The following is a 26427-nucleotide window of genomic DNA, read 5'->3' as shown; positions in this document are numbered from 1 at the left end:
TGTAGAGCCCGTTGCTATGCTCCTAGCACAGGTGGCCTGAGGTACCTGTTTCGGGTGCTTAGAAAGTCCAGACCCAGTTGTCTGCGATTCCAGCAACCTTATGGCATGGGGCAATTTCTTTCTTGGCAAACACTAGTAGGTCGGAACACCTGATCTTATGAAGTATTATAGGGCAAATAAGTAAGCGTCCAGTTGTCATCCAGATGTAAACAGTTGATCTGATCCCGGAAGGCCTGCCCATGTGACCCATCCCAGTCTCTTTCTTTCTTTGTTTTCTTTGCAGTGCTGGGGATGGAACCCAGGGCCTCATGCATGCTTTACCACTGGGCTACACCCCAGCCCACTCCTCTCAATCTTCACCTCCAACTTCTCTCTATGAATGTCCCCACGACTTTGACTCTTATAGTAATCATTTCCTTTTATTCTAAAACAGCTTTATTGTTTCAAGATGCCTTGGTTTGTTTGTTTCTCTTTTTCATGTTAGTTTATTTGAGTGGTATTTGGAGACCACAGTTGGGGTGCTAGGCATGGTCATTTCTATGGATTGATTGATCATTTCTTCTAGTCCTTTAAATTGACAGTGCTGGAAGATAAAGTGTGTATATTCACAGTTTTTTTTTTTCCATTTGGTGGTGCAGGGGATTGAACTCAAGGCTTTGGGGGTGTGAGGCAAGCACTCTACCAATTGAGCTATAACCCAAGCCCTATTCACAGGTTTTTAACAGGTATATTTTAACAGAATGTGTATTGTATTAATTTCTGAGGCATGCTTCATCAGTATTCTCTTACCATGATCTCATTCTTCCTTTTATTTATTTATTTGTTTTGGTCACAGAATTATGGAAGTTGGGATACTAGGATATTGCTTTCTTATTTTGCTTGAATTGCATGTGAGGGCCAACCTCGGGAGTCCTCCATACATGGATAAGAAGGAGCTAGTTCTTTGGAACCTTTGTTTGAACAGTCCCCCACCACACTAGTGGCTATTTTTCCTTTGTGTTGGATGGGACAAAGAATAGTCACTAAATACTTGATGTGAGCATTTATCTGGACAATTTTGCATTTTGGGGTGAGCAATTTTCCTCAAATTAGAATACACGAGACAAATCCGGTTAATCAGTGGTCCAGGTCTTCAGGCTCCTGTTAATCAGAAGTTTTACTCTATAATCATAATGTATTTTGGATGTTCTCATTTACATTGTCTCTTCCGTCTGTGTGGGTATTCTGATTGCTTGATTACATCTGCCTGGCATAGTGGTTTTTAAAACAGCGTTTATAATGAAGTTTTTCTGTCTTAGCAGGTAAAATGAGAATATGGAAAGACAATTGGTGTTGAAGCATGATTGTCCCCTCTTGCCTTCCATAGCATTTAGTGAGTGGCAGGTTTGGGATAAAGAGAAATGAGTATGATTACTGCCCTGGTCCATAATGGATGGCTTATAAAGATGGAGACCTGGTTTGCAGGGAGTGGTGGGTCTGCCAACTCTTCTCAGGTACAACAGCTCCACTTTTCATGTGTTTTATATTTTTATGATTTTGTATAAGATTTTTTTTTTTTTATGACAATAGGTTCTGCTAAAACTAGATTCAAACATTTGATGGAGAGGTACTTTATGAGCATCTTTTGTGGCTAAAGAAGTTTCTTACCCCAAATTTGCCATTTGGAATACTAATGATTGTAGGTATTTGGGTTCCTATAGTCTATATTGGAGTTCTGCGGACCGAACTGTCTTATTCTAGTGTTCGCTGTCTGTTGGGACTTCTGGGTAGTGGAGAAAACCTAATAGTTGACAGTGAAGCTCCATATCCTGTACAACAACAAGACTGGGATCTTGATTAGAATCAGTTATATCCATGTATGTATAATATGTCGAAATACACTCTACTGCCATGTTTATCTATAAAGAACAACAAAAAAATTCTGTTTCAGAAAAAACAAACACCTAATAGTTGTGGTATACAGCTTGGTGCTTCACTTTATAATTGATGGGCCTCAGGCAGTTACCCCAAAATATGGCCTCTAGGCATATTGAATATTGTGAGCTGAAGGAGTTGGAGAAAATACCAAAAGCAGAACCCTTTTCCATCATTCTCCTGTCAAGCACACGATATAACCTAGGGATTTTTTTGATGTATCTCTTAAAAAGGTTGTAAGGCCTTTCCTGGTCCTGGAGGAAAGGGTGGAGGGACACAGAGCATGCCCGAGTAAGTGAGCAGGCCTTGAGAGGTTCCCCAGTTTACTGCGATTGCCCTGTCATTTCCCATGACTGACCACACTTTATCAAGTCTGTATAAGAAATGCTCAAGTTTAACTCTCTCTTTGGGTCTTCATTTTCTTATGAGGGCTTGTGGGTCAGGTAAAACTTACAGTACATAAACCCATGTGCTTCTGTTCTGTTAATCTGTCACTAGTAGTGGATGACTCAGCCATAAACTTGGAAGGGTAGAGTGAAGAGGTGTTTTTCCTCCCTTATGTTATTTTATTTAATCCTAAAATCAAGCATGGAAGACTGCTGGTCACCCAAAGAAACAGACTTCAGAATCTAAAATTTCCCTTTCCCCATCTTGCTTTTGGGCAGCAAGGAAATATACAGTAGAGGCAGTGGCTTTTCGACACATTTGTTCTGAATGAGTTCAGTTGCCATTTTTAATTTCCTCCTATACTCGGTAACCTTTTATGATCCATATCTCAGCCTGGACTTGCCTTATTGGCCTTCTAGACAGGGTTACTTGACTGTCCCTTGGGCATCTCAGCTCAACATGTGCAGAGTTGAAGTCATCATCTCTTCTCCCGAATATGTATCTTCTCACATATTCTTTTTGTTGATTCCCGTTCTGTTTCTACCTCCTGCTCTGGATGGGTTTACTCCTCTTCAGCCACTGTGGCTGGGAGGCTTGTCCAAGCAGCAAGCTGTGAGGGCTCTGGTTACCAGGAGAATGGCGCTCCTTTCCCTTGCCAGGATCTTCACAAGCAGCCACCCCAACAGGTAGAGCAGGTGACGTAACATGATATACAAGCAGTGTGACTTATGGTCACCCCAACCCTGACCATGGGTCCTAGAAGAACCAGTAGTTAGGCATCCTGCCTGGGGATGCCCAGAATGCACATCAGCTTTTTCCTTTTTTATAGTTAACTTTCTTTTCTTAATGACGTCATCCTTTATGTCAGAGAACATCTGCCTTGCCTCTAACTATATTGTATTCCATTGTGTCCCTACTTACTATTTTCAATCTACCATTTTGCTTATTATGACATAAACACACAAAGGTAGACCCGTTGTCAGAGAGCTGTTGTAACTTATACAGAGCAATTCGCTTATTTATTTATTTATTGGAAACTATAACTCTCTTGTTGAGTTCTCACTGTATTCCTGACTCACCTTTTGTAGTCACAGGTTGTAAAACAATTCTGCTCCTTATTTCTGGGTTATTGGTCATCTGCTCATGTTTCCTTGGATTTGCTAATATCCTGTAGTCTTCATCCATGTTATCCCCTGACATGTAGCTCAAAACCTGGCACAGAGTTGGCATTCAGTATGTGTGGGCGTTTTGTATGAAGTTCTGGGCTGCAGGATATTGAGGATACAAAGGTTTACAAGGCAATTTAAAGGTGAACTTACTGTTTTGATTGGGTGCAGGGTATTGTATAAAAATATCTTGTCATAGAGGTTGCTTTTCCAAAGAATACTGTTGCTGTTGAGTTGCTGCATTATTTTCAGATCTTCTATGACCTGAATTTGTTCAATATGTCTATGTACACATGTACTATAAGCAATACAGCATTGTATATTTTAATGTGTTGGCGCAGAGGTTTACTTTTCAGTTTGATATATAAATATAATAATTATAGTTATTAATATGTAATTATACAAACATGTATGGTTTTAAAAAAATAAAATTATGACTCCTTATCATGCTATGTAATGTTTTTGTTATAAATTTCAACTTGTTTTTCTCCGCAGGCAGCAGAAGATGTTATTTTCATTGGACCTGACACACATGCTATTCAAGCCATGGGTGACAAGATTGAAAGCAAATTATTAGCCAAGAAAGCAAAGGTTAACACAATCCCTGGCTTTGATGGGGTAGTAAAGGTGAGAAACTGTATTTCTGTTATCTTTATAGTACCCGACCTCCAACCAAACATTTTGTGACAGTTCTAGGATGAAATGTAATTATCATTTTTTTGGATATACATGAGATAAAAAAAAAAATCAGTGTTGTTTACACTTGGATTATTTTCAGTGTAAAGAGAAGTGCCTTAAGCATTGTATTTAATGAATCAGTATTGACTTAGCCTTTCATGAGAGAAAAACTTGGTGATTGAAAATGGTGCTGTCAGATCTATGGATTTCATGTAAGTTTTGAACATTGTGATGTTGTCTTTACCAATATAAATTATAACCCTGTTTCTGGTGAGGCAGTGGTAGAGCCCTGGGTGACTAGATTCCCAAACATTCCGCACATGACTTGCAGCTGAAAGCTGCTAAGGGGGAAATGCAGAAACTGGATGTGTGAGTCCCCCCATCCCAGGAAAAGTCATTTATTTTTTCTGGTGAGAAGAGAGACTTTCCATCTTGTGATCTGAGTGAATCTGCAAAACTCTTAATCTCCGTGTTTCTTTTGTTGTGTTTGGCATTTCCTGCTGGACAGTTTTCTGTTGTGCAGGTCATTCACGGATCACAGGGCAGGAGGCTGATGTAGAGTGTAGGGAGGGATGTGCTCGGCAACATGCCAGCACCACCCCATGGCACAGAAGGGACCTGAGCATCCTCAGATCCTGGTATTGTGGTGGGGAGAGTGTGGAACAGTCCTCCGTGGTACTGAGGGACACCTGTAGTTACCTTAGTCTTTTTTCATTCACGTCATACCTTCTCTCTCATCATAAGGAGGAGGGCTTCTGCAGCTTGTATAGAGTTGGCTCCTCCCGCACCCCAGACTCACCGTCTCAGCCTTTACAAGCTAGTTTTTACAGATTAGTTCTTCTGTTTTCTATCTTAACACTCATCTTTTTTTTTCCCATTGTATTTCCATTAGTGTTAGAAATGCTCAGTCTGCAGCAATATTGATCACTTGGCTGCACGAGAAGGGTTTGGCGATGAACAGAACACACAGGATTAGTGGAAAGGCACAGATGGTTCTCCATTCCTAAAGCACGATGCCCTTCCTTTTAGACCTGCCTTACAGCTTTCCTGACCACACCTTTCAGTCCTCTTCCTTCTGCCGCAATCTGGCTTCCCTGCTCACTGCCACTGGAGTCTCTTGCCAAGGCTCCCAGCACTCCCTCCCTTTTGCTCAGTACAACACATAATTTTAATCCTGACCTTATCTAAATCTCTTCTGAGCATTTGCATCTCCTGGTCATCTTTCCTTCTTGAAATAACTTCTGCTGCCACATTATTCAGTTCTGGTTTTTAGTGAGTGTTTTTGACTTGCTAGGATGCTCCTTCATAGTTCTTTTGCAAATCCTCCCTCTTGCTTTCACTCCTACGTGTTGGTTTTCTTTCGGATTCTCAGGAGGATATTTTCTTGTGTTGTATTTCGTGACTTCATTTATCATCTTTTCTGCCAAATTTCAAATAAATAAACAAACAAACAAACAAATACTCCAGATATATCTTCTGAGCTTCAGAATTCATATCTAATGTCTTCTTAAGCAGCTGTCAATACTCAGTGTCCCTTGAGGCACCTTGAAAGTTACAAGTCAAAAACTGAACTCATCATCTTTATCTCTAAACCAAGGATTGTTGCTAGAGCCCTATGCTTGCTTGTTTTCATTAAAGTTTTATTGGACCACAGTTATGCTTGTTTCTTTACATATCATCTATGGTTTCTTCTCTGCTACAGTGGTAGGGCTGGGTAGTTATGACAGAGACCATATAGTCCCCAAATTTTGCTGATGCCTATTCTAAACTTCTTATCCTTCATTCTTTTTTACCTAAGAAAGTGGTGGCATTTTTGATGCTTTTTTCTCAAACTAGAAACTTGGAAAACTTGGAATTATTCTTTATCAATACCACTGCAGAAAACTCACTTTAGTAGCTTTCTAATCCATTCACTTCTTTCTCTTGCCAAGCTAACACCAAGTTCAGTTGCCATCATCTAATCTGGATTACTTCATCAGCTTTCTAACTGGTCTCCATTGTGGTTCCAATCCAGTGAATTCTCAACATCTCATCTTTAGTGATCTTTCTGAAATCCACGCTGGTTCATATGCAAGTCTTCAGGAACTACTGAGTAACTAATCATTCAAATCTTTTAAATAGCTGGTTCATGGTTTCAGAGGTTTCTCTCCATGGTCACTTGTTTCTGGGCCTGCGATGAGGCAGAACATTATGGCAGGGAGCATAATATGCTCACCTGTGGCAGCTCCAAAGCAGAGAGGGACAGAGAGCAGAAGGTCCTACAAGGACTCACCCTCAGTGGTTTACTTCCTCCAACTAGGCCCTAACTCTTAAAGGCTGTACAACCTCCCAATAGCACTCCCAATGAAGGCTGGGGACCAAGCCTTCAACACATGAGCCTTGGGAGGATGTTCCAGATACAAACTACAACAGAGGTTAATTATTATTATCTAAGAGCCAGCAAAAAAGCTGAGGCCCTCAGTCATACAGTCACAAGGAGACAAATGTTACTGTCCAACCTCAATGAGGTTGGCAGCAGATTTGTCCCCTCTTGAGCCTTCAGTGAGAATGCAGCTTGCTTACTCCCTGATCGCAGCCTTGGGAGACCCTGAGCAGACTATGATGAATCTTTGCTTTCTCAGGCCTTCAGTTGTTGGGCATTAGTCCAGCTTTGCCATCTCATTTTAGATTTGGGCAGATTTGGGTAGGGATTTGGATTAGTTGTTATGAATCTTGATCTAGTCAGTCTGTATGCTTCTGCCATTATATTTTTTATTTTTATTTTTTCTGATACTGAATCAGGCCTTTTTAGATTTTCAATTTGGGCTTAATTTAGTCCCAAGTGTACTGATGACGCAGTTCAGATAAATTCTGATTTGATGGTGAATATGGAGTCCTTGGGGGGGGGGCCGCTCAAGGAGGGGTGGCCAGGAGGACATTCAATCTGCACTTCTGTTTGCACAGTGGACTTTTTCTTATGAAGTTAGTGGGTGTTGTTCCTTGTTGGAAAAGGGGACTATCTATTGATTAAAGGTCCAAAGGTGACAGTTGTGGGTAGGGACACGGGAAATGTGAGGGATACTCTTGATAACCATGAACCAGTAGTTTGTTGACTGTGAGGGAGTGCTTTCGTAATCATGGCAGGAATTAAGGTCAATCTTGTATCACCTGAATTGATGAAAATTACACATTTAGTTTTATGTGTAAAGCCTCCAGCTTTTTCTGGGTCTTATTTGACTTTTGTGTTTAAGCTCTTGGAAAATATACAATATAGAGTTGAAAAGCTGACTATGTGGTTCTTCCCAGTCTGTTTTTGCTCATTTATAAATGTTCTGTTTCTGGCTTGAGGCTCCTTGTAGATGGTGAGGAGGGAGCTGGAGTCACAGCCACTTCCAGGGCTACTCCTGAGTGCTGGTGACATGTGGTGAAGAACTGTCCTGCAAATTTGGAGGAGCCTGTTCCTTCCTTGCTGGCGCATCTAGACTGGAGTTACCAAGAGGTCTCCAAGAGGCCTTGTCCAACATTCACCGTGTTTCCTAAGCTTCTCCGGTTTTTCTCCCTTCTCATCCAGTATTTTCTATCTGAGGTTCTTACTAGCAGTGTGAACTAATGATATAAATCAGGAGACCCTGAATGTTCTGGTAGGTTCTGAAAGTCTTTGCCAGTGCTCAGTTCATGGAGAAGCCTGGGCTTTCATTCAGTCCTAGGGGCTTGCCCTGGCAGTGGCTTCATTTCAAGAGATAGTGTTGCTTTGGGGGTTTGTGACCAGGAAGAAGGAAAGGGGAGCAGCTTAGAGAAAGAAAGCACAGGGCAGAGAAATGGGGATTGCCATAGAGGAAGAGAAAAAGCAGGATGAAGACTATCAGGTTCAAGAGAGTTTTCAGCTTTTCACACGTTCATTTGTCTTTTCTGCTTCTGTATGAACTTTGTCTTCTCCATAAATTTTGTAGGAAAATAATTTTGGAATCTGAATTCCTTTTGGAAGCTTCCTTATATGAATGAAAAAATGCACCACACTGGATGTCTGAGATTTTGCTTCCTTTTTTACCTTATGGCTCTCTTACACAACTCATTCATACTAAAAGTTTCCAAAACAGTCAGCTGTGATTCTGAAATATGCTTAGTGAAATGGTGCCATGTAAGAAGATGCGAACGTGGGTTTGAGTGAAAGATTGAATGTGGTTGAGGAACAGGAGGCTGATTCAAAGAGAGCTCAGACTTGGCCTAAGAAACCCCGAGAGTCTCACAGTAGAATATTGAGTCTTGGGCTGCCAACCTAGGGGTTGGCCCTCTCTAATTACACGCCTGCCAGTATCTGCCATGCCTCAGTGGCCTAATATTTGGAGGCCTCTCTCCCAGGCCCAGGCTTGAGTGAACACAACAGGTTGTGACAGGAAAGTGCTCAAGGTTCTCAGGTAAGTTTCCTTCTCTTTGGGTGTTGGGCTCCCGAAACATTCTGAACCCACTGTCTGCTGGAGCCGGCATGATGATGGACTCATAGACCCGCCTGTCTTCCTCCATGTGAACTTTGACTTATGACTTTGAACAAAAGAAAGTTGATATTTTGTCAGTAATAAGGAAAGTTTTTTCCTCCAGTAATAAACTTTTTCAAATCCCGTCAGATAACCCAATCGTTTCTCATTCTCAGGGTTCTTGAAAAGGAGGTCAGAGCTCTACCAACTGTGAGGCTCATCTCACCTTGTGTTGGGGAGACTTCCAGTGGGGCAGCAGCAGTGGGCATCAGAGGAGAATGCAGATGCCAAATTTAAGATCTGAAACTGTGACTGGGGACCAAGCCCAGGGCCCTGTGCATCGCAGGCATGTGCTCTGCTACCGAGCCACACCCCTGACTTCAAATTGAGGTTTCTTGATGCGAATAAATTTCTTGTGGTTTTAGCAACTGTGTTCACAATAGTTTGCATTGTGCTAATTTTAGTATAGATAATTCTTTTTAAAATTCTATAGTGTTCTTTAAAATTAGCCTATAACATTTTGAAGACTAAGCTTTTTTTTTGGACTAAATTGTATTCTACTTTTTTCCCTGAGTAATTGTCATCATCAACTTGAGTAAATTAGCTAGGTTTCAATTTGTTCTATTTTCCCCTTCTTATTTGATTATTTAGGAGATGGTTTTTCCGCACTTTAAAAAAAAAAAAAAAACATTGCGAAGTAGTACTTAAGTGGTCATCTGGCACTGTTTTCTTTATGGCTTGTTATTCACTCTTGAATCATTCTTTTTATTAGAGAGAAACTAAGGTTTTAAAATGTAATTCTCGAGTGGTCCTCTAGTATCAAATATTTGCCTTTAACAAATTTGGTTTTATTCAACATCTTATTACCTTGATCTCAGGAGCAAGTGTGGACAGCAGAGAGTGCTTGTGACAATGTTGGAAAACAGGAATTAGAATACTAACTCATTTGCTTATCCACAGTTACATGCCATAGCTCTGACTTCAGAGTTTAAAGGGAGGTCTACCAGTCCCAATGCATTTTAACAAGCCCAGGGTGCATGGAGCCCACATAGGAGTGGCATAGAACCTAGTTTAGGAGATCATGTCAGGGTTTCCAGTGGAAATTCAGCCAAGGACTCCTGAAGTTTGAGCAGTAGTGAGTTAGCTCAAAAGCGAGAGAGATGGGGAGACATAGCTCTGTTGCTGGTGAAAACATTTTATTGCATCATGATGCAGCAAAATAGATAATATTGACAATGATGGTGGAATTTGGCAGGATTATATGGTCTATTTAATGTCAAGTGTGAGGCAGAGTCATAAATCTCTGATGACTAGGTTGCCTCATTTGGTTTTAACACCTATCATTGTACTGTGCTTTTAAATTTTTTTGTATTTGGGATTGAACCCAGGGGCACTTTATCACTGAGCCATACCCCAGCCCTTTTTATTTATTTATTTTTACAATTTTGAGACAGGGTCTCCCTACTGAGGGCCTTGCTAAGCTGTTGAGGCTGGCTTTGAATTTGCAATTCTCCTGCCTCAGTCCTCCAGCTGCTGGGATCATGGATGTATGCCACTGCACCCTGCAGCACAGTTTTTTTGGGGAAATTTATTTAATGTCTCTGAGTTCTTATATCCTTAAGAGGGAGCAGTAATACCCATTTATACCACAGAGCAGAGTATGGTAATGTGTGTGCATGGCTTTTGTAATCTATAGTGTAGATTTGAAGTAGTAATTGTTTTTGCCACCTAATTAGTCAGTATGATTTTAAAAACCATACTCTTGCTTTAACAGAAAGAAGCAAATAACCAAAAAAAAAAAAAAATGCTAGTGTGAAAGAAGTCATTAAAAAGCAAAAAAAGAAAGAAAGAAAAATGGCAGCAAGCTCTTCCCTTCTTCCCTAGCAGTTAGAATTCTACTATTAGACATCAGTGTAGTGTTCCCTGCTAAACCAAGAATAACTGATTTTTCCAATGATGCCTAAAAGTTTTTTTTTTTAAAGATTCAATTATGTTTATTGTGCTGCTTTTTTAATTATAGAAAATTGTAGTAAGTTTTCAAAAAATTTGAAAGTATAGTTAGTTGATCCTGAGTTCCTCTGGGTGAAGTATCTCTAGAATTAACCAACCTGGGTTTGAAAATATTAGGAAAAAATTGTACTGAACGTATACATACCTTTTTGTCTTGCCATCCCCTAAGCAATAATAGTCTGACAACTGTTTGTGCAGTGTTTAGAGTGTGTTAGGCATTATAAGTAATGTAGAGATGACAGAGTGTATGAGAAGATGTGTGTGGGTTATATACAAATGGTATGACATTTCTTACATGAGACCTGAGCATTTGTACATTTGGTATCTTCAGGTGGTCCTGGAACCACCCCATGGATTCTGTGGGACAACTGCATATTAAAATAGAAGGGTTCTGTTGCTTGTCTTTGATGAACTGGAAAATCCAATCAGCTGGAAGCCATTTGTGAGCCCAGGATTGTTAAGAAATTTTATTTAACTTTATATATTTATGCAGAATAGTTTGAGAATTACTTTTTGTGTACAGATTAGCTCTTACTCCTGGTTCATTATGTCTTAATAAAACAGTGATTATTTATTTATTTATTTGGTCCTGGGGATTTAACCCAGGGGTACTTAACCAATGAGCCACATCACCAGCCCATTTTATTTATTTTGAGACAGGGTCTCACCAAGTTGTTCAGAGCCTTGGTAAGTTGCTGAGGCTGGCTTTGAACTTGATCTTCCTGCCTCATCTTCCAAGATGCTGGGATTATAGGCAGGTGCCACCTCGCCTAGCTGATTTATGTATTTTTTTGTTTAACTCTTTAAGTTGTAGATGGACACAGTACCTTTATTTTATTTATTTATTTTTATGTGGTACTGAGGATCAAATCCAGTGCCTCACACATGGTAGGCAAGTGCTCTACCACTGAGATACAGCCCTAGACCTTTGTGGAACAATTGTTCTAGAACCAACCGAGAAAAGTGAACTCCTGTGTAGCAGGATTCCCTGGATCTTGGATGGTATGGTCAGGATTCAACACTAATGTCACTGTAAAAATATATTGTGTGTTTAGCATCTGGGGAGAGTGACTGAGTTTGCTTGTCTTTGTTGTAGTTTTTCTTGCCCTTCCTGCCCTTTTCCATGCTCATCAGCAATAACGAGTTCACAGGTCATCTGATTCCTGTGATCAAGAGATGAAACACCCACTTTGTGCAGTAGTGTAGTGCCAGTGTTAGTTCTGTGCCATGCAGATTCAGAGATGGGTAATCACACAGGAGGCAACAATTAACGCTGGGCAGAGAGGGAACACACTTGTAGTTTGGGGTGTGGGCTGCCCATTTTAATGACCACAGATTGCTAACCTTCATCGAGTTTCTGCTGCGGGCCAGGTCCTGTTCTAGGGAGTTTCATCCTTAACCAATATCACCTTCTCCATGACCCCACGACAGAGATTCTCTTACTATGTTCATTTTCCAGGTGAGGAAACTGCATTCCAGAGAGGCATACTAGTCCCAGAGCCCACGCCTTTCGCCCCTGTGCCTGTGCTCTTAACTGCTAGTCCTGTCGGCCCCCAGGTGGATGCTCTAGGGGCCTAACAAACAGACTTACAGAGAAGGCAACTGATTTTTGGCAGATCTTTTGTGTATTTTTGTGATCTCCTTAATTGATTTTTGCAGCACCCCCTGCCCCAGCCTGCTCAGAGTCACGCAGCAGTTTTCACCATTACTCCTGGATTGGAAGGTGTGAGTTGTGCCATTGTAGAGGAGTCAAGGGACTGAGCACTGGTCCCTGGCTGCTTTCCTCTTTCTCCATTTCTTGAATTGTCGCTTTGGAGTTACGTTCTTTTCTGTACCCCTTTCCTCATCAGAAATTCAATTGCTTCAGAGCCTGAGCGTGGCTGCTCTGAGGACCTGCTGGGATGAAGAAACAATGGATGGAGGGATTTTTGTTGCTTAGAAGAAGAGAGTAAAATACGGCTGTGGACTATTCCTTTTTTTAACTTCCTGATTTGAACCATTAGAATATGTGTTTGCTGACATATTTGTATTTATTTTTGTTTTTTTCTCTGCTTATTACTTGTTTTATGAAAATAAAAATATTCTGAGCACTCAGTTGAAAATAGTGTAAGTGAATGAATAGATCAGATTTGTTCTTTCAGCTGAAATTTTTATATTTTACTTTTCTTCCATTTGGGGGGATTATTACCCATTCTGTTAGAAATTTTATTTTAATAAATTTTAGAATATTACTGTGTTGAAGAATATTTTTAGTAGAATCTACTGTCTTGAGCCTATGAGTATTTTCACCTGTTGTACTGGGTATCATATCATTATCCGGTCTGAGTGCTGTCTTAAGAATATTCTAAGGCTAACACTGTTGAACTGAATCAGCTTTGCCCTTTCAAATAATGCCAGATTGGATTTGCAAAGTGGTAGTAATGTTTTGCTTATAAGAGATTTATATAAATAAAGAGCAAAGTGGGTTTGATAAAGTACGGGTTAATGATTATTTTATATTATTAGAAAGTTTGATTTTTATTTTACTTAATTAAATATTTAACTTAGAAATTACAAATAGGGTCTAGTATGGTGGCCACATGCCTGTAATCCCAGGGACTTGGGAGGCTGAGGCAGGAAGAATGCAAGTTTGAGGCCAGCCTCAGCAACTTAGTGAGACTCTGACTCAAATTAAAAAATTAGAAGGGCTGGGAACATGGCTCAGTGGTTAAGCAATCCTGTATTTTACCCATGGAACCAAAAAAAAGGAAAGAAAAATATTTCAAATAGGGCTAGGACTGTAGCTCAACAGAACATTTGTTTAGGATGCTTGTGGCCCTGGGTTCAATTCCCAGCATCTCCACCCCAAATTACCAATAGGGCAGTACTCTATTGTTTGTAAGAAAAGGTTTTTGAAAGATAAATTTCAACTTTTGAAGTTGCATGATGTAGTGAAAAAAATGTGCTAGGCTAAGAATTCAGAGATAAGAGTAAATATTGAACTGGGCGTTTGCCAGGTATTCCACTGAGTGTTCTTTGTTTTGAACCGAAACTGTACTGAAACTGAAGCCTGTCTGACTCCCCATGCCCTGCTCTGAATCCTTCCTCGCTGTCACTCAGGTGAATTTGAACAGGCCACCACATCTCTTTGGAAATCAATTTACTTGTTTACAAAACTGATGCTCTAGAGATGAGTAGTTCTTTTGCATTTATGAGATTGTGCCTTATCTTCGCAATCTTTTTTTTTTAGTCAGGGTCTTACTAAGTTGTAAGGCTGGTTTCAAATTCATGATCCTCCCACCTCAGCCTCTCAGTCAGCTGGGATTACAGTCCATGTTACTGTGCCCAGTTCTAACACACCTATTACTTTTAAATTATGCTTATATTTCATGCATTATATTTATACGTAATACTTGGGTTCATTTTGACAAAACCGTACATGCATGGAATTCAATTTACTCCATTCCTGTCTTTGTGTGCCCCCCACTTTCCCTCTTCCTGTTCTTTTCCCTCTATACCACCAGTTTTCCTCACACTCATTATTTATTTACTTTTAATTGGTGCTTTATAGACATACATAAAGGTGGAATTCGCTGTGGTATATTTATACATGCACATAGCATGATTTTGTCAAATTAATTAATTTCCTTCCCTTTCAATCTCCTACTTCTAGTCCACTTATCTTCCCTATATCTCTGTGATGTCTGATTCCCTCCCCCCCCAGCCCCAACACACACCTTTTCCCCCCCTAACATTTCTCTAGTTTCAGAAAACACTTGACCCTTGACTTGCTGAATCTGGTTTGTTTCACTTAGCATGGTGTTCTCCAGTTCCATCCATTTGCTAGCAAATGCCATACTTTGATTCTTTTTTGTTGCTAAGTAAAACTCCATTGTGTATGTACACCACATTTTCTTTATCCATTTGTCTATTGACCAGCACCTTGGGCTGGTTCCATAACTTGGTTATTGTGAATTATGCTGCTATAAACATTGATGTTCCTGTATTGGTATTGTATGCCAATTTTAGCTCTTTTGGATAAATACCAAGTAGTGGTATAGCTAGGTCATGATTTTTTTTTTTTTTTTTTTGAGGAATCTCCATGCTAGTGAATTTTAGAGGAATCTTCATACTGCTTTCCAGAGTGGTTGCACTAATTTGCAGTCCCACCAACAATGTATGAGTGCGCCTTTTCCCCACAGCCTTGTCGGCATTTATTACTACTACTACTACTACTACTACCACCACCACTACCACCACCACCATCACCACTAGTACTAGGAATTTAACTTAGGGGCACTCAACGACTGAGCCACATCCCCAGCCCTATTTTGTATTTTATTTAGAGACAGGGTCTCACTGAGTTGCTTAGTGCCTTGCAGTTGCTGAGGCTGGCTTTGAACTCTGATCCTCCTGTCTCAGTCTCCAGAGTCACTGGGATTACAGGCATGTGCCACCGCACCTGGCTAGCATTTATTATTATTTATTTATGTTCTTGATCATTGACATTCTGAATGGAGTGAGATGAAATCTCAGTTTACTTTTGATTTGCATTTCTCTGATTGCTAGAGATGCCGAACATTTTTTCATATATTTGTTGGCCATTTGTGTGTCTTCCTTTAAGAAATGTCTGTTTACTTCTTTTGCCCATTTATTGATTAGGTCATTTTTATTTTTGGTGTTGAACTTTTTGATTTCTTTATATATTCTGGGCATTAATCCCCTGTCAGAAGAGCAGGTAGCAAAGATCTCATTCCCTACCCTCTGTCTTTGCATTCTTGTTTCCTTGGCTGTGCAGAAGCTTTTTAATTTGATTCTGTCCCATTTATTGATTCTTGGTTTTATTTCTTGAGCTTTAGTGGTCTTGCTAAGGAAGTCGGTGGCTGCGTCAATGTTGGAGCATTGACCCTACATTTTCTTCTAACACCAGCAGATTTATTTTTAAGGAAGCTGATGAGAGTTGTTTATTCATTGAACAAATAATGTTGGATGGGAGGCCTGGAAAGGCATCCCAGAGAGAGTAGCATTTAGGTGAAAACAGAAGCATGCCACAGACGAATTCTAGAGAAGATGCTGGTTTTTCTTTCACCCAAACTGCTGCTACCCCACTCTCTTAGGACCCTGCTCTTCTCCCAGTGTCGCCTTCCAGTGCTCTTGTGTCCCCCCACCTTCATTCCTTCATGCAACAGCTGTCTGTTGAATAGCTGTTTTGTGCACTGCTCCAGGCATTTGAGATACTCAAGGAACCAACTAGACAGGAGAAGGGAGATGGAGATTCAAGGATATACACACGATAAATAGGTAAAGTTCATGCCACACTTCTTCTAAATGCAGTCAGAGTGAGGCCTTGCATTCCGCCCTTGGACTGAAGCTCTGTCTTTCAGTGTGGCTCCTTGAGGCTCCAGCCACTGTTTTCCACCATGCTTTTATTTGTCAGGTCCTTTTTTTTTTTTTTTTTTTTTTTTTAAATTTTTTAGTTATAGATGGACACAATACATTTATTTATTTTATTTTTATGTGGTGCTGAGGATGGAACCCAGTACTTCACGCATGGAAGACAAGTGCTCTACCACTGAGCTACAACCCCAGCCCCTGTCAGGCCTTTTTAAAAAGTCACTCTGCCTGAGAAGATTTCTAGGAATCTGTTTTTGAGTTAGAGATGCTGTGTTGTCACGGGTCCTCCTTACCACTTGTATGTAACATGGGTGACAAGTGACATTTCTTAGCTTCTATGTAATCACATTTAAGATCTGTTTTTTCCATTAGCTTGTAAGTTACTGGATGGCTAGATGGTGCCTTTCCTGTTCCCTCCTGGGTCAGAACGTGGCCCTTCTTCCACACAAAGACCAGGAAGGGGCTGGACTTCAGCTCACTGCTCCAGAAATATTCAGAGATTGGGAGGAAAATAGGTTTATTCAAAGCCTCCTTTGAAGGAAGATAGATAAAACAATAAGTGCAATCTCTAAAGGTGAGCAGGGTTTTTAAGGGATGGGAGGCCTGGGGGAAGAGACTGGGGCTGAGACAGACAAAAGGCAGGAAATGCACATATGCAAACTGGTTATCCTGAATTCCAGGCCTGCTGAGGGGGCTGAGTCCGCTCTCAGCTTCTTTGGCACCTGTTGTGAGGGGTGGGGGCTGTGGTCCTTCAGCCTCCCCTCAGTAGGAGGAATTTGCATGTGGTGGGGGGGGAGGGATGAGTTGTCTCAGGAATTTTCACCCAATTCCATGTGGGGGGAGGAGGGACAATTCAGTCCACCCCTTCCTTTCCCCCAACAAGTTAGGGTAGGTGTGACTTGCATATATTTAGCACTTAAGAGTTAAGGTCCCAAAGCTTCACCATCCCAGCCACTGGAGCCTGGGCCTTAGGATTCGGTGCCTCACCGCCCCACCCCCTTCCTTAGTGCATTTCGGCTTCAGCCTTGTGGACTTTCTGTTTCTAGAACATATTAAGTTCCTTCCTAATTAGGGTTTTTCACCTGTTGTTTCTGTCCGGGATCCTTTCTTCCTGATCTTCGGAAGGCAGTGAGCCGTTTTTGTCCTCAGGTTCCAAATTTTACTTCAGAAGGGCCTTTTCAGAGTAATCTATCAAAAACAGGTTCCTTTTCTTATTTTCTAGAACTCTTTGTGCAGTGTAACATTTATTTTGACTCTCAATTGATTTCTTTACTCCAGTTTCTGTTTCCCATATTAGGCTTTGACAGGCTCCATGAGGGCAGAAAATGTATTTCATGCACTGTTGCTGAGTAAACATTTATTGAACTAGTATATAAATGGATGAGTAAGAACATATGGACCACCCTCATTCTTTTTAAAGGCCGTGTAATATTCTGTTTCTTATAAATGTACCATTTGTGTTCTAGTCTTCAGAAGGCCTATCAAATTGGTTTTCAGAGTTTTTCCTTTCAGAACAATAACACACTGAAAATAACACATTTCTTTTATAGGTTGGTCTCTGTATGAATGTGTATGAGGATATCTATAGGATAATTTCCCAAGAGTAAAATTGATGGGTCAAAGATACATGTCTTTGTACTGATGGATACTAACAGTTTATTTTTAAAAAGATTATATTTCCTGCAGCACTGATAGTGTGAGAAGTGCTCTTCTACCTGAGTCACCTTCAGGTCACTCCTGGCCATTATCGACTTCAGTATCTAGATGAGAAGTGGGATCTCCTTGCTTTAATCAGCCTTTCCATGATTAGGACTGAGGCTGGACATATTTCATATGTATTCTTGTGGATTTTTTTTTCCTTTTCTTTCTTTTTTTCTGTTTGGCTGTATTGGGGATGGAACCCAGGGCCTGGCAAGTTCTCTGCCAGAGCCATGTCCCCAGACCCTTTTACTTACTATTTTGAGGCAGTCTCACTATGTTGCCCAGATGGGCTTCAAGCTTTCGATCCTCCTGCCTCAGCCTTCCACGTAATGGATTTCTTTCTATTTGAACCTCTTATTTAATCACTTTCACATTTTTTTTTTCTGATGGTTGTTGGTCTTTTCATAGGTGTTTCAAAGTTTTATTAATTTTTTTTTCTTTCTATAACCTGATAGGGAGGTTTTACAATGTCATGTGTCAGTGCTGTTGACTTTGGAGCCAAATGAGCCTTTTTATCTTTTTAAAAGTAGTTTTATATATTTCAGTAATAAAACTGCATACTGAAAGACCATGTGGGAACTGAGTGTACTTGACAGTTTATTTTTTGAAACTGATAATAAAGTTTTCTAATGTCTAGTACATAATTTTTTGGGGAGGGGGGATGAATGGGCAACAAGTATAAAGTTAATTTTTAAGGCAGTTTGATTTTATTTGAAAGTTTGTTTAGTAGGATTTTAATTTTCACAGTAAGAAAATGTAAGCATACCAGTTAAAAGATAATTTTTGCGGCAGCTTACAGAAGTGATTGGTAGCAGTTAAAGAAATTTTAGAAGCTTTTCTGTGTTTATATATTATTCTTTTTATATACACACACACACATCTCTAGTGTTTGTGTGTGTGTGTGTGTGTGTGTGTGTGTAAATGATAAAATATTGCTAATGAATTATCCTTTAAAAATTTCCTATTAGTTCTCTACAGGTAACTTTCTGGATAGCAGTTTAATTTCTCTCAGATTATCATTGGTAAATATACTCTTAGGCATCTGAAAGAAATGTTAAAAGTTTCCTTCTGGGCTTATTATAATCCAGTCTTCATCAGCCATCACTCTTCCTGTATTTTGTTGGAGAGGCACTAATTGTTCGCATTTGGCAGGTTTAACACTTCCTGACAGAGAGGCCATTAAAGGCAAGTATTCTCCAATAACTGTCACTGGCTGGAACAAAGAACCTTCCAACTCAATGTGTGGAAACCACTAACGTTCTTAAATGACCCTTTTCATGGATTTTTATCCTTTTAAGCTAAAATTTGGAGAATGTGAAGTCAGTGAATACAGCAAGGTGTAATAAAGCAGTAAACCTTGATTTTGGGGGGCGTGGGGTGGGAGGTTATAGATTTATCTCTGACTTGAAAACAATTGTTATTTGGAAATCTCATTAGCAGATGTGACTGCTTGGAGTAAAAAAAAAAAAAGACTTAAAACTGATGTCGCTTTCAGGACTGCTTTGAACTTAACAAGCACCTATTTGTGGAGCAGACTGGCTAATGAAAGGAAATTAAATTTTTCTGACAACTTCCCCTGCCAACCTCCTTATTCGGGGGACGTTATTAGGTACTGAAGACTTTCAAGGAAGATTTTTTTTTTTATTAGACATAAACGAACCAGTTATAAACATCCCCCACTGCCTTTTGGGGGGAGGATTCTGACATGGTCACTCTACATTTTAAATAAATTAGCTTTAAAAATACCAGACTTCAGTATTTTGAAGTTGTTTTCTAAAACTTCAGTCATTTTAGCTTGTGTCCCTGAACTACAAAAAATAATAAAACCAAGGAGGAAACTTGGAGTTCAGAATTTTAGCGGTCTTTCTATGGGAACCTGTCCGGAGGGTCCTGTTGGGTGTGTTGGGTGGGGGTTAATGGGTGATATAGATGCAGGAAACTTGTTGCCTTTCAGCTAGTGAGAGGTACAGTGGTCTTGGTTGATGTTTAGCAGTGACTAATCCTTATATCAATAAACTCTTCCCTTGTGGTGTTTAGGAAGGCATTTGTATTTGGCTTTTTGTAGTTTTTTTTTTTTTTTTTAAACCATACTAGTTTAGTTGATTGAATTTAAAGTTTTGCTTTGTGTAACAGACTGCAACCTTAAAGATAAAATATGTACCTGAAAAAAAGGTGAAATAAAATAGAAAACGTCAAGGAGATCACTAAAGGGATTTCTTTGAATAATTGGTAAGTCCTATAGATCCTGGAAATTTACCTTTTGACTTCTGGAAAATCGATCAAGCTCCTCCCAAACAATAGAGAATCAACTCCCCCTGCTGACAGAATCCAGGAAAACATGACACCCAAGTATCCGACACAGAAACAAGCCGGCTGCAGACAAGCTTTAATGATCTGATTTATGATTCGGTATTGATTGTAAACATCTAAATTCTGCCATTAAATTCCCGCAACTGCACCAAGTCATTGGCAATTCTGGTAGTGCTTCCTGCCAGCTCATTTCAAACTGCTTTGAGTTTCTTAATATAATAATGATGAGGTAGAATTTACATTCCACTTATGGTATTAATTTTACATTTCTCTGAATGAAAAGGGTTAGAAGGTTGTAAAATTGAGCATTAAATGAATCAGAGGAGACAGTAGTGCAATATACGACTGCCCTAAGGACATTGCGCAGTGCCTCATGGGATTAATGTTGAGTCTCATTTCCTGCTTTTACAGGATGCAGATGAAGCTGTCAGAATTGCAAGGGAAATTGGTAAGTTCTTAAATTAACTTTGGTAGGGTTTCTATGTCTTTGAGCAGATACGGTTGAGTAAACGTGTAATAAGTAATTCCCATAGAGCAAATAATATTTTAATAGTTTTAGGTTTCTGATTACTTGTCCCTCTGAAAGAATTTATCAGTTGAATTATCATATTCTGTTATTAAACTGGACTTTAAAGAGTAATTTGACCTTAGCTATAGCTCTTTTGTAAGATGAAATCACTCACTAATTAAAGGAAGGAATTGTCAAGAATCCTCAAGATTGGATGTAATATAAATTTGTATGTAAGCAGCTGAATGCAGTTTCTAAAGTTAAGGAATGTATATGATTAACGTGAACATAATATGTTGGACAAAATTCTCAAAATTTTTGCCTTTCCCTAAGATGTTAAATGTTGACTTAATGATCTTGCCAGGAAAGATAAAATAGAATGTGGGAAATTAGGACAGAGTATTCTAAATTGGAGTAAAAGGTAAACTGGAAGACAGGTCAGCAGTGGCTATTGTACTTTTTAGTTTCAAATATATTCCTACTACTCATGAGCATGATTGTATTTTCAGTTTCTGCTGAGAAAATGTATAAGGGCATACTGTTATCATGGGTTAGCAAAGCTATTAAAAATTGTACCTTTTATTAATCAAATCAGCAGTCATATTGGTTTGACAGAGATTTGTAGACAGATGAGAGAGATAAGGCCTGGTAGGGACTCACAGCAGCTTAAGCATTCCTACAACTCCTGTACCCCACTAGCAGTTCTATAGTCGTGTTTTCTCATTAAGGTGATCATTTAGAAATGAGGTCCGCAGGTGGAAAGCATTTGACTTGGCAAAGTGTGTATAGTTGTGATATGTAGAAACATTGGTCTGAAAGTGATCTCACAGCCCTCAGTAAGCGCCTGCAGTTGGGACAGGCTTGGGCCTTGGTGATTTGAAAGTTGTTTTGCTTGATGTATCCCTGTTTCTAGTTGGATCTGGTTAAATTATTTTTGTTTTGCTCATTATTAATTCTGTTTTGTTGTTCATTTGTTTTGCAAAAATGCCCTGGATTTGAGACCAGGCCATAGAGAAATCTTATTTTATCTGTCTATAACATCTCTTCATTAATCATTTTTTCAGAATTGTCAACATTTTCTAAAAGCATCTCATTACTTGACAGTGAGGTCTGCTGGATAAATCAAAAGTTGCTGTCTGTGATTTGAAATCATTGGGAGTCCTCATTTGCCTACAACTCACAGAACATACCTATTGGCTTTTGAAGAGACTTTCCTAATGTAGTTTAGTTTTATTCTAGCATATACTTTTAAACTTAAAGATCCTCTTTCTCATTCTGATTGGTATGTTATTATCTCCTACTTAATAGGACAGAATAATAACATTATCATAATAGTATCTACATAAAAACAATATTTGGAGGAATTTAGGGAAATAATAGAGGATTAGAAGGAAAATCTAGAATTCTATTGCTGTGCCACACTTAGAATTATGAATCACTAACCTGTGAGCATTTCCTTGGTGCAGATGGCAAACTGCAGATGGCTTTGCTTGCGTTTTATGTTTTTCTTCTACCTTTTTAATAACCTGTGCTTCTGATTCTCAATACTTTGTTTTCTTCCTTCAACATTTGAATGTTGTGCTTTACCTTCTTTTCAGTCTTTTTTCTTCTGAGCTCCCCTAAATTCAGTGTAAGTCTCTTTTCTTTATACTTGGGCACATCCTTTGTGATTTCTTCTGCTTCCCTATTTTTACTTCTGATTCTGCCTCTATTATCCCTTCTCATTTGTGAAATAAATGATCACAATCTTGGTTGTTAACTGTGCAAGTGTTTTGCTTACAATGAAAGAAAGGGAAGCCATAAAATTTGAGGTGAAATAAAACATGATAAAGAACCAGGGTCATCAGTTTCTATAAGTGTTTGGAATTCCCCTGAGAACGTCTCTGAGTCACCACAGAAGTCCCCCATAAAACCTTTCCTTCAAGGGCTAGTTGCTAACATAAGTCAAATTGCATATTAAAGCCTCTTGGTTTCCCCCTGTTACTTTTATTGAGATATATCACATTTTAACTATTATTATTGCCATGGGCCATTTTGAGTTTATCTAAGAGGTGAACTAAACATTGATTCCACAGGAAATAATACATTCCTTGTTCTAAACAACTGAATAAAATCTTCCAACCTGTCCATTTGTAAGTTTCTGATTTCCTATCTATCAGACCTATTCATAGATTTCTTTTGTTTCTTTCTTTGATACATGCTGAAAAAAAAAAATCCATCCTGTTTTGTGTGGTTCCTCCTCATAAGAGTCTTCTCTTCTGCAAATAGGAATCTATGCTGCTGAAGTTGGAAACTGAGCATTAGGCGCCTTGTTATAGCACATTTTCCTATGTGCCAGGTACTTTGGAAATGTTATTTTTAAAAAAAAAATATTTATTTTTTAGTTGTAGTTGGACACATACCTTTGTTTTACTTACTTACTTATTTATTTATTTATTTTTTAATGTGGTGCTGAGGATTGAACCCAGGGCCTCTCACGTGCTAGGTGAGCGCTCTACCACTGAGCCACAACCCAGCCCCTGGAAATGTTATTTTTAATGCTAATTCTTGGGTTTAATTATTTTCATTTTCATTTATAGGAAATTAAGGAGTAGAAGTAGTAATTAATTTGCTCAAGGCCACCAAGCTACTGGTTTAAATTTAGATTTCTTTGATTCCAAAGACCATGGTTTTTTCATTATACTTTGGCTAAACTAATGAGATTTCAGGATGGATGCTAAAATTTGAGTCACTGTTTAGTATAAAACGTCATAAGGTACTTATGTGTGTGGGACTGAAATAGACAGCAGCTGCCCATGGGTGGGATGATAGACACTTAAGAATTAAAATGTTCCCTCTGTGTATTAGTTTTGTGGACTACCTTGCCTCCTACATTCAACTCCTGATTTTTTCCTTTGACCCCTAAGTGTAGAGATAGAGAGCTATTGATCCCCAGTTTACCTTTAACCCCAAAGGTAGATATCAGTAATCAGTGAGCTTGACTTCCATTAAAGTAATCTTTTTACTGGACCAAAGGTCCTTAGTACAATTAAGTCAAATTGATTATTGAAAGGAAAAGAAATTGTAAGTCTAAACCTGCCTTTTGACAGTTTCTTGTTTATTCTGATTCTTTTCTTTTGCCTATGTTTCTCACGATCACAAATTATGCTCAATTTAAATTAAAATGTTTTTTTCTTTTATCCTGAAGTCCAACATCCTACAAACCCAGTCTCCCAAGATTTCCACATCCCAGTAAGTGTTACCCGATTCCTCGAGGCCCGGACCTGGGATGTGTCCTGGGCGCCTCTTTCCCTGTTGTCCTGTAGGATGGAAGTCCCTGTGCAGGTGCTGCCATCCTCTCTGCACACACCCCATAGTCACTGCCTGCTGTGTGTGTCACCCCCTCTCTCCTCCATACTACCCTTGTCATAGCAAGGACTATGGCAATAGTTTTTGTACCCCTTATTTAGCACCATTCTTCATAGAACGTCATGCAATGTTTTAAAACTTTAATGATCAGGGCACATCTCATCCCCTCCCGTCCCACCCGTCCCTGCTTTGCACCCGCTAATGACATAACATTGCCCTTGGATGAATTCACAGTACCCTGCTGATATGGATGCCATGTGATTCAAGCCTGTCTTTGTCTCCAGTTTTCTGCTACCTCCCTCCTTGTCCCATTGGCTCACTTGAACACACCAACTTTCAGAGCCTTAGGATTAAGGTCTTCTGGGGGAGGGGTATAGAGGAGACCTGGAAGACTCATGCTGATATCCTCTCATAGATGACTTCATGTAGTCTTCATATCTGGGCTTAAATATCATGTCTTCCAGGGAAGATGCCCCGATGTTGCCACCCAGATACGTGTCTGATGACCATATTCTAAGTTTCTGCATGGTACTTGTGACTTGCCAGTAATTTACTTGTTCAGTAATTTACTTGCCAGTAATTTCCTCACCAATATTCTGTTTTGAAAAATTTCAATCAAACAGCATTTTCAAAGAACTTTATAGTATACTGTTTTTTCAACACCAAGATTATATATCCATATATAATATATTGTATTGTATGTACACAAAGACATGTTATATACTCAATACCACTGTTATCTAACCATATCATTAACCCATCTTGTTTTTTGTTGTATTTTAAAGTAAACTGCACATATTGGTACGTGTCCTACCAAATACCTCAGCATAGGGCTGGATGCTCACAATGCCTAGCGTTCCATCCCCAGTACTGCTCCCACCCCCTCACCAAGAAAAAGAAAGAAGAACTTCCATATACATGTCATAAACTGAATTCAGTATTTATATATAGTTTTGGTGCAAATTTGCATATTATGTGTAAATGTGAGTAAATGTTGCCTATATTTGCCGATTTTGATTTTAATATATGTATATATCTATGTAACTGTGGACCCTACCAAGATAGTGAACATTTCTGTCACCCCGGAAAGTTCTTTCATGCTCTTTCTAAATTAGTTTTTACCCCTTATTCCTGGAGGCAACCTGCTTTAAATTTTTTACACTGAAGATAAAATGTTAAAAATTTGAGATAAAATTTAAATACTATAACATTCAGCCTTGCAAGGTACATAATTCAGTGGGGTTTTTTTTTTTTTTGAGAGAGAGAGAGAGAGAGAGAGAGAGAGCGAGAGCGAGCGAGCGAGAGAGAATTTCAATATTTATTTTCAGTTTTCGGCAGATACAACATCTTTGTTTGTATGTGGTGCTGAGGATCGAACCCGGGCCGCACGCATGCCAGGCGAGCGCGCTACCGCTTGAGCCACATTCCCAGCCCAATTCAGTGGTTTTTAACATATTCATAAGATTTTATAGCCATCAGAATCTTCTGATATCAGAATATCTTCATTACTCCCCCTAGGAACTCTACCCATTGGTATTTACTTCCTATTTTTCCCCCACATACCCCCCAATAACCATTAATTAACTATTGTCTTTATGGGTTGACCCAATCCAGATATTTTATATAAATGGAAGCATATAATATATGAAATTATGTACCTGGTTTCTTTCAATTAGAAGTGTTTTTCAGCTGTGGTCTACCATGTGTCAAAATTTTATTCCTTCATATGATTGAATAATCTTCCATTGTGTGTGAATATATATTTTGCCTATCTGTTAATAGACAAATGGGTTGTTTCTGCCTTTTAATTATTATAAATAGTGTGGCTGTGAACATGGGTGTGCATGTGCTAGTTCAAGTACATGTTTTCAGTTAGAGCTACATGCATAGGAGCAGAATTGCTGGGTTACATAGTAACTTTTTTAGGAACTACCAGACTCTTTTCCATGGGGGCTGTACCTTTTCAGATTTCTACCAGAAATGTGTGGTTTTTCAGTTTCCTGCCAAGAGTTGTTATTTTCTGGTTTTTTAAAAAATTTTATTTTATTTTAATTATTGCCATCCTAGTGTTCATGAAGTAGTATTTCTCGGTGGCAGAGTTGTATTTTACTTAGAGACAGGGTCTTACTGAGTTGCTTAGTGCTTTGCTTTTGCTGAGGCTGGCTTTGAACTCCTCCTGCTTCAGCCTCCCGAGCTACTGGGATTACAGGTGTGTGCCACTGCACTCTGCCCATCATTCATTCTTGCAGACTGATCCTTGTTTATTAGGCTGGACTCATGGAAGTGTATTTTTTTAAATACCTTTATTTTGTTCATTTAGTTTTTTTATGTTTGAACCCACAGCACCACATAAAAAATCTAGTGCTAGGCAAGCGCTCTGCCCCTGAGCCACAACCCCAGCCCTTGTGGAAGTTTTTAGTAATGTCAGATTCCAGTGTACTAGAACATCTTACTAGTCTGCGCTAACCTGGGACTTCTTTTTTTGGAAGCCGCGCTCTCCCGTTTCCCACTCTGTCATTAGTCTTCTGATGGCCTCTGCCTCGGCCTGTTTCTGATTACTGCGAGGACCCTGGTGGCCTTT

At 39.3% G+C, this 26427-nt stretch overlaps 1 protein-coding gene and 1 non-coding gene across 5 annotated transcripts in view; one reads left to right on the top strand and one right to left on the bottom strand.

Moving 5' to 3' along the window:
• The window catches only part of Pcca (propionyl-CoA carboxylase subunit alpha), a 358388-nt gene that overhangs the window by 111657 nt on the left and 220304 nt on the right, over positions 1–26427 (top strand). For all 4 annotated transcript variants that reach the window (XM_046454817.2, XM_046454816.2, XM_046454818.2 and 1 more), the window contains exons 7-8: positions 3963–4094; positions 20402–20438. In XM_046454817.2, coding sequence (XP_046310773.1) covers positions 3963–4094; positions 20402–20438 — 169 coding nt within the window. The remainder of the gene's footprint in view (positions 1–3962; positions 4095–20401; positions 20439–26427) is intronic.
• On the bottom strand, positions 22942–23013 carry Trnaa-agc (transfer RNA alanine (anticodon AGC)). Its single transcript has one exon. It is a non-coding gene; the product is annotated as a tRNA-Ala (tRNA).

Source organism: Marmota monax, unplaced genomic scaffold (assembly GCF_021218885.2).
Source record: "Marmota monax isolate L192 unplaced genomic scaffold, Marmota_monax_Labrador192_F-V1.1 WCK01_AAM20220418_F8-fsc00026, whole genome shotgun sequence".
NCBI classification, from domain to species: Eukaryota; Metazoa; Chordata; class Mammalia; order Rodentia; family Sciuridae; genus Marmota; species Marmota monax.
This window is presented reverse-complemented; position numbering and strand designations above follow the sequence as displayed.